The sequence below is a fragment of the Aplysia californica genome, unplaced genomic scaffold (assembly GCF_000002075.1).
Source record: "Aplysia californica isolate F4 #8 unplaced genomic scaffold, AplCal3.0 scaffold00005, whole genome shotgun sequence".
Taxonomy (NCBI): Eukaryota; Metazoa; Mollusca; class Gastropoda; order Aplysiida; family Aplysiidae; genus Aplysia; species Aplysia californica.
Genome location: NW_004797275.1, coordinates 1,595,321 through 1,604,774, shown reverse-complemented (window position 1 = coordinate 1,604,774; position 9,454 = coordinate 1,595,321). Strand labels below are relative to the sequence as shown.

Genomic DNA, 9,454 nt, shown 5'->3' with positions numbered 1-9,454 from the left:
TTTATTGTAAAGAAAGTGGATCTATACACTTGTTCAACAGGCAATGCGAGTACTGATAGTTTCACCACATCGTCGCCTCAGAATTATTTTACTTAAGTACACTTGGGACAAAATAGTTTCTAGGATACGACATGTTTTTTCATTTAAAAAAATATTTTTATGCAACAATAGCTTCATGACATCATTTTCTTCTTCTCTCGCATCACACTTGAACACTGGTGTCTGTTGTACAGTTATATACAGGCCTTCCTGCTAAATCCTCTGTTGACCCATATATGGTTTTTCTTGTAGTGTTAATGATAATGGGGTTGGCCACATTTTATGTCTCAGGGCTCTGTGTGTCCTGCAATGCTGGGGGGCGTGTTCCAGTCTGGTCCGACTCAACACTGACATTTTGGTGTTTGTGCAAGTTTCCAACATCTGTACGTGTAATATGACGTTCTTAATCTACAGGGGTGGGAGTCTGGGTGACACCATTCTTTTTTTCTCCAAATGTTTGCTTTTTTTAAAATGACCGTTTGTAGTTTTATTGTTGATCATCACAGAATAGGCAGGTTTGAGCATGAATGGTCCAGAGTGAAAGACTTGCTTCTACTCTAGAGGAGTGGTGAACTCTACATAGCAAGTTCTCTTCCCTGATAAGTGGGGTAGTACAGTGTGTCTTAAGGGCTGTAACTTTGTTATTATAACACTGTTTGTCCAAAGAGGGGCAGACAGAACAAAGGGAAGAAATTGATCCGCATAGGGAATAACAGTAACAGTAACTGTACAGACAACTTTCTATCAAGTTTTTATCTCTTCTAAAAATAATTTGCTTTCAGGACTTACAACAGTTGAACAGCTTGCCAATGATATATATATATATACCCGGTATATTTGCCGGAGCTCTGTTATAACCTCGTTTACTCGAAGTTTAAGGGTTTTCCCCCCTAATTTTAATAAGAGTTTTACGGCATTTGCAACACAATAAGGCCATATAATTGCTTGCAGTTTAGGCAAGTTACCAGCTACAATAAACGCAAAAATCGGAACAAAATCTTCTTTCCTTTTTCCTCACCTACAAGTTGCCTACAACAGGTGTATAATGCCACGATCAATCCCTTTGTTTTGACAAAACAGGGAAGAACTTGTTTCACCCTGACATCAGCATGTCATTCTTCCATTCAAGTCAAAGAAACTATACACTCAAACAGGTTTCAGTATAGATTTTGATGTGTTTTAATTCGATTGTATGGTGCTAGCCTTTCAACTTTCATTATTAAAAGGTTCACATTTCCATTCTCAGCCACTTGAGTCCGATTTTGATTGGTTGCCCAACATTTCACCTAAATTATTGGAGCTACACAATTACAATGACCTGTTACTGTCCACACATCTCACTATTCACAAGTGGAAAACTACCAAAGAGTTGACCTGTTCTTACTATAGTATCATCATATTTCATAGTACTTTTACATCTAGTATGATCTAGTCTCCCTTACACTATGAAAAAAAAAAGCACCCAAAATACACTTTCTCCTGCTCAATGGTTTCTCTGCTTTTCCTTCTTACTTCAAAACACAGACACACAACATAGTATTCAAACACACGTATTTGCAACAAATACTACAGACAAGTACAAGTACCTTTTTTTCTCCTTTTCTCATTTATTGTGAATTATTTTATTTACTTAGTTTTTATTATTTTTTTGCTTCAAACTCCATTTACAAGACATGAACACATTATTACTCATTCCAGTGTTAGTTGTGGGTCAGTAGAAGATGTAACTGCTACAGTCAAGGAATTTTTCTTCACTGTAAAAAAAATGCATGAACAATGTACAGCAATCATTTCACTTTCAGTTGTTTGCACTATGGTCTTTGTTAGAGCAGCTAAAACTAGATTATTATTATCAGTTAACATCATTTTCAATGGTTGACTTTAAATTTAAAGTAAAAAGACTTAAATAAGCAGAATACAAAACAAAACAAAAAATGAACCCCAAAAGATTAAACCTAACCACACAGACACTGACATGGATTAGCACACCGTTCACATCGTGGAATCCCACCCTGTCAGCTTTTTTCAACTTCATTCGAATTTATAAGCTATTCTCAAAAGGTTGAAACATTAACAAATAAAAATTTGGTGGAAACTTTTTCAGCACTGAAAAACTTCAAGGGATGTCACGCAGGATGAGAAAATAACTTGTACACTTTTTAGTAAACATACAATGCGATATTGGCCGAGGACCTTCAATGAAAAGTCTAAAGATCTTATTCATTTTATAAATATAATATATAAACTTTAATTCAACACAATATTCGGATAAATTTCGATCCATGTCAAAATTCATTGAAAGAATAATCATACAGACATACACCTTGTGCAATTGGCAAAGTGAGAGGGAGGGACATCCAAAGCTTGTCATACAGCATATGATACTTATTATTTAGAATTAACATACAAAAGAATGTCATTACTTGCTTTAGCACAAAACAATGATTATAACGAATATAATAATTACCATAATTGAAGACAACACGCTTAACTTCGTTTGAGATAGAGAGGAGCCGAGTTCATGCCATCCATAAGACCGATGAAAAAAAAGATGTACGGTACTGAAAAGATAAAGGCTTTATCTCTGAATACTCTGATTGTAAAAGCAGTGAGGGAAGCAGGGTACTGAACTACATTTTCATTTCTGAAGATGACTTTGTTTTAATTCACTGAAGATGTTTCTCGCTAAAAACACGGGTTCCGGTGGAAAACGTAGTATTGTCATTATTGCCGATAGCGTCTTTATAAATGCCGCTAAAAGCACGGGATCTGGCTTAGACTTAGACGTATGCGTAGCCATTTGTTTCGTTCCACAAAAAATTTCCTGAATATCGGTCGATCGATAATTTTTTATCCAGAGCATTTTTAGTTAGGTGACTGCTTAAGACTGTGTAGTAAATTGCGGTGATTGTCTATATGACGTCTCTAATTTTCTTATTCGTGATTTTTTTACATCGAATTTAACTTTTTCACTAAAAAATCATGACAAATAATCCAGCAGAGATTTACACTTGTACTTTGGTATGTTTACTGTATTGTCCTTGATTGTGTCAAAAGGGCATTGTATTTTTTTAAATGGTTCAGATTTTATGTAACTTAATTTTTAAAAACCCAAAAACCTCCAGTTTTCGGTGCCTGTACATAGTAAAATCCTTCAGTCTTCAGTGAGTTAACATCTGATAAAGCACTCTCCCTTAGAACAATACATCCCTTATTAAATACCATCTCTTCTGAAAAAACTGCTTAGTGTCTCATATTGTTTTCCTTTACATGGCAAATAGTCCATTGTTCTGTCACAAACAAAAATGTATTTTCTTGAAATCCAGTGCTATTTTTAAAATACTTCTTTTGCAGAAAGTTCAATAAATTAGATGTAGATGAAAGCTTTCTTTCAGTCCTGAAAAGTCATTACAAAACAAGAAAGGCTATCAATAACAGCCACACTCCGAACAAGTTCCGCGAAACATTACGTCATTTGTTCACAACATGTGCACTAAACTAAAATTGTATGGTACAAAAGGCAATACAAAGTACTCTGGATTACTAACTGCACAATACAAACAGTAAAAAATTGACACATTTCACTTGTGAAAGAGCAAAAATCTTCAAATTTACTGATAAAGAAGTTGATCTAAAGATAGGAAGCTGTTTCTTAAAATTTCACAAGCACAAACACATTTCTTTCTTTTTTTTGGGGGGGGGGGGGGGGAGGGGCGGACCTGGATCGATAACAACAAAAACAAGCTGGATTGATTTGGGGCAGACCTCCTATAAACAAAATTTAGATCAACTAAGGGACCGGCTGCTTAGCCCTTACTTATCATGCTGAGAGGGGTAAAGCATCCCAGCAGAAAAACAGAGACACTCAATGTAACTAGACTTCCAAAAGCAGAAACTGAACTCTCGTCATTTGCACAACTGACGCAGGTTCTCAACTGTTGAAGGGCACACACATCAAAACAAAATCCAAACCAAAATGGTGCTTATCTTACAGACAGATGGGGGAATACAACAGAAACGGAAAACACATTGGCACAACATGCCCTTCACCATGATGCATAGTCAGGTCAATTATATCTCTCACAGAGCAGACTTCCTTCAGTTCTCTACATACACTCATGCCCCCAGTCTCAAGACATTTTCTCAAAAACCGTAAGCAGCACTACCTACTACTACAATTACTACGTTTTTATGTAGCCAAAGACCTTGAAAAACCTCCATACTTTCTCACTGACAAATTACCAAGACGTGTAGATTTTTCAAAGCGGACTCATTTTAAGTTTTTTTTATATTTTCACTTTATATTTATAGTCGGGAGATTCAACTGAACTTTGAACAACATTTACTGGTGCCACAGCCTTAAAAAATCGACACTGTTGTTTATGTGCTCAGCCGAAAAAGTTCAAGTTGAAAGCATTATTTATTGTGATCACTGATGTCTATTTTTGGAGAAAAGGTTACATTTCCTCTCTCCAACAACCTCATAGGAGCAAAACGTGAAATAGTGACAGCTTTCAAAGGGCTGTTTAGTGTAATAACTTTCACAAGAAGGGTCTGAGTTTGTAATCTTACTTCAGTTGTGACTTCAACTCTTTTGCTCTTCTTAATATTTAACAATAAAGTCTGAAAGCTAGACAATCTTGACCAAAAGTAGCCATAACACATTTGTAACTCGTTTAATCTACAATGATCATGAACACAATAGGATCTATGATATGTATGTACAAAATAAATAACAAAAAAAGCAAAAACCAGAGCACCGATAACAAAAACCTTCCCCCCAACTGAATATTCTCTTAATCTCTAAGGAGTCGATTTTACTACTTAGTAATCTCTCAAACACAGTGTATCTAGTGTTTACAGTACCTACATCCCAAACAGGAAAAAAGCCTTGTTACTGCTGCACTTGTGCTAATGTTGTTGAGGAAACATTAAGCGCCATTAGTAGCTGTGTTCAACTGGGGATTTTATCTCATGCTCGTGAGCTGTGCAGCCCTGAGGGGTATCACAAAGGCGCTAAACTATCAGGCAACTTAATCCGGACTCCACACGGCGAGGTGGAGTCCTACACCGCAGTCGATCCCAGCCTCCCGCCGGTCTGTGTAGTGTGTGCGTGCGTGGTGTGTACAGTGTAAATCTAACCGGTTCTTTGATGTGTCTAGTGTTCAGAGAGTCTTTCACAAGCCCGGCATACACAAATGCTGCTTTGATTCAAAACATTGTGTTGGGCACAAAACGTATGATCATTATTATTTATAATTGGATACTAGGGTGTTACTAGAGTGTGACAAAATCATGATAAGAGAGTGAATTTGTTGAATCAACAAGTGTCGTTCCGGTACATCAAGTTTGCCGGAACATGTCAGTTTGTAAACCCAGAAGAGGAAATCAAGTCGCAACTGATATTTGGCTGCTCATCCATCAAGGTCAAGGAAAAGGGTCTAACATTACTAACAAACCCAAATATGACTTTAAATGACCTACTGCAATAAGCTAGGACAATGGAGCTGACCAGAAAACAAACAGAGCAGATGGAATCTGTCGACAAACTATCTAAACCTCATCATAGGCCAAAACACAGCAACGCCCCCTACAACATCAAGTCTTTTGACTCCCCTAGACCTAATCTCAAACCAGGCCCTGCCAAACAAAACCCCAAACACTTTCACTCCAAACCCAAGAACAGCCAACTCTTCTATTCTCCCCCCCCCATTTGATTGAACAGGAGAACTATAGAAGAGCTATAGGACAGGGCGTAGTAAATGTAACATTTAGTAAACCAAAAAGAACCAAAAAATGCCTACGTATACTTTTTGAGGTGTCCAAACATTTATGAACAGATATTACTATCCCTGCAAATGTTTTGTACCAATACCAATACAAATTGGACAATGCCAAACATTGCCAGATCTATCACAGACTTGGGAAAACAAGAAGAACCACTGAAGGATGCCAATCAGCTTTGCAAAATCATTCATATCTGCATAAAAATGAGGCCAAAAAAATAGAGTGCTCAAACTTCAGCAGCTACAAAAAAAAATCATTGTCTGGAATCTCTGAATTTTATTGTGAACTTGTTTTCAAGAGGAAATAATGCACAAATGGAAAGCTTTGTCTATTCACAGCTACAAAGACAATTTCTGAAGAAACTCGATCGAGCTTGTCTTGACACGCCCAAAGCCACTAACAAGGAGACCTTAATCAAGCCACTTCACAACAACCATAAGTACATACTTACATCAAACAAATAAAGACAATATCAAACAATACAAACTTGAGTTATTTAAAAATGAATTTGTCACCTTCCAATTTTTACACCCATTTTTTCTCTCGCTGTAACTCAATGTAAAAAAAAAGTACTATCACAAAGTAACTTTTTAGACTTATCAACCAAATCATATGAAAGTCAACAGTCTGAAAGCACAATGCGACAAATTAGTTTCTACCTTTTAATAGGAAAAAGAGAGAAGCATAATCACAACAGAAAAGAACAACTTTGTGACAAATGAGGTAACTTTTGTTCATCTTACATCAGAAGTTGGCAGTTTTCTACAAACTATTAACGCACGTCAGGACTGCTAACACAAGCATAGTGCTTTTTTTCTCTTTAATATTGATGCTACCCTTCACAGCTCACACAAACACACGATTCAATCAATGAGTGCAGACTTTATCGGACAAAAATGTCACATTAATCCCTAAAAATGAGCTTTTATTACAGACACATGCATGAATACAACGCTTATTTATAGAGGTAACTGATCCTTCTGCCATGCCCCGCAATTTCTCATCACATAAATTATCAGCCAGCAAGTGTCTATGTTCACGTGGGCAAAATAGTGTTCTTGCGAGGATACAAATCGTGAAAAATTTGTCATATATATAAATCTTATGATGGAGAAAGCATCCATAGCTCAAAACAAATAAGAGCAAACCTAAATGTGAAAAGAATCCTCCTCAATGCCCACTGACAGCACACAACAAAGCAAGCACAACTCAGTACAGAAAGACTGACACTGACAGTGACATGATACATCAAAGAGGAATGTGAAACATTGAGAACATTACACCACGACTTATCATTATCATCCCCCGCCCTACATACACAAAACATTCAGATTCCATCACATTCTTCTTCAAAACAATCGAATAAACAAAAAAACAAAAAGGGAAAACAAATAATCATTTCATCATTGAAGATACAGATGAGCAATGAAACGTAAATCACACAATATGCCCTACTGTTTACCCCTGGATATGATGGGGAGGTTGATGCTGAGTTTCCTTCTGCCAAGAAGACAGCTCTCCCAAGTCATTCACTCATTCAAATTTGCCAAACTCGGAAACATCTCCCACAATCAAGAGAATGATAGAAAAGCGAATCAGTTCTGCATGCGGTAAAAATATTTCGCCTGTATTCAAAATGTTCATTTAAACACCTCTCATTTTCTAGATTATTTTTAAATCCCTCGACAGCACTTCAGGTCTCAGTGTAGTTATCACATTGTAAGACTGAAGCACTTCTGGGTTTTTCTATCACCATTTAAGCTGAATGTGCAAGCATGTATTAATGCTACACTTGTGAAAGATCTTGCAAAGTGGAAACCATTTCAAGCAAAAATTATTAAATGATTTACAAGCATTCATTCACACACTCATCTAAGATACCACATGTTAAATACAAAAATTGAACCTTTCAAAAATCAGTCCACTCGAAGAGAAATTAGTATAAAAAACATCGCAAACCTTTCCAGTTTTAAAAAAAAGCAAATTTTATTTTCAATTCGTAACTTCTGAATGGTCCTACTAAAACGTTTAGCAAAACAACAATAATAAAATACAATGCCCCCTCCAACCACCAAATTTTCAACATGACCTGAAAACAGCGTAATAACCCTAAAAATATTTATGGGGAAAAAAAAAAAATCAAAATAGTCTGGCACAATGCATTAAGGTGCATTCACAGAAAAATTCGATACTAGAGCAGACACACAGGACACACCTGTGTTCCTACTCATCCAAACATGCACAACTGTACGCAGAAAATGGTCGCTCCACAGTCTGGAGCCCATGATCACTACAACCTCTGGCCACTCATCTCGGGTTGATGTTCATCACTTTGCAGACCCACTGGCCGATGGAGATGTCCGAGTTCTCAAACTTTTTTACAAACTGGTGGTTCTACAAGAAAAATTCATCAAACCAAGAACAAAGTTAGTGCTGACTGAAATGACTTTCAGTTTTGTTGAGATTTTACTACATAGCATGATGCTGTGCAACAATTATTCTGAGCATACACTCATTCTGTTTTACTCTCCAACACAAACAATCTCACCTGTGAACCTGCTTATCCACCTAAAATCAGACTCACCGGTGAACCAGTATATCCAACCAAAGACGAACTCACCTGTGAACCAGTATATCCATCTAAAATCAGACTCATCGGTGAACCAGTATATCCAACCAAAGACGAACTCACCTGTGAACCAGTATATCCACCTAAAATCAGACTCACCTGTGAACCAGTATATCCAACCAAAAACAAATTCCCCCCCAAACCAGTGTATTCAAACAAAAACAAATTCACTGTGTAGGTGGTAAGTGAACCCTCTAGAGTTCCTCTGCTCTGTCTACTTTTCAGTTTCATCAATATACTGAGCGTAATGTATTTGTCATAACGCTGACTTGCCATAAATAAAGTATATCATAATCAAGGTAATTCAAAAATAGAGGGCTATTTCAAGTTCTAAATTCAGGGATCATCATCATGCACATAGCCATCAGGCCAAAGTGACCTAGTTCCTTCCTCTCTGGTTTTCTTACTCTTCTTTTTTATGTTACCCCCCCCCTTGTTTTCTTACAGTGCAATAGTGTAAATGTGAATATATTAAGCAGTACTCTATAGGAAATTGGAAAATTTGAGGAAAAAAAGCACAATAAACAATAACAATGGTTACTTGGAGAAGAGAAAAAGTAAGACACAGACAGTAGCAAAGGACAGGCAGAGGAAAAGTAGTGTCTACCAGGACCAAGGTAGGTAACAGTAACACTGAAAAGAAACACGAGAAGTATACCACACCAAATTCCCACAAATCATGTACATAACAATATTAATAATAACAGTTTGTCCCTCAACGTCTGATGATGACCAATGTATCTGCTGAAGAGAACGTTATTTAGTGAAACAGAAGAGAAAAGGATCAAGATGATTTTGCTGCGACTGATGAGACCAATTCTGGTCGAGAAGAGTTTGCCACACTCTGATCACTTAAAAACGTCATTTTCACTTGTGGATGTGTGCATCTGGCAGGCTGTTCTCTTGGCTTCAGCATTTCTAATTTGTGAAACCTCATTTGATTTGCTGCCCTTGTGACCACTGCTCTCCAACCTGGTCTGTCTGAAACTAGGCACTCCC

At 37.0% G+C, this 9,454-nt stretch overlaps 1 protein-coding gene across 2 annotated transcripts in view; it reads right to left on the bottom strand.

Annotated features, from left to right (window-relative positions):
• Positions 1-1,622: 1,622 nt before the first annotated feature.
• LOC101850764 (dual specificity mitogen-activated protein kinase kinase 1) overlaps positions 1,623-9,454 on the bottom strand; it is a 29,166-nt gene continuing 21,334 nt past the window's right edge. For both annotated transcript variants that reach the window (XM_005089329.3, XM_005089328.3), the window contains exon 11: positions 1,623-8,220. In XM_005089329.3, coding sequence (XP_005089386.1) covers positions 8,134-8,220 — 87 coding nt within the window. In that variant the 3' untranslated portion in view covers positions 1,623-8,133. The remainder of the gene's footprint in view (positions 8,221-9,454) is intronic.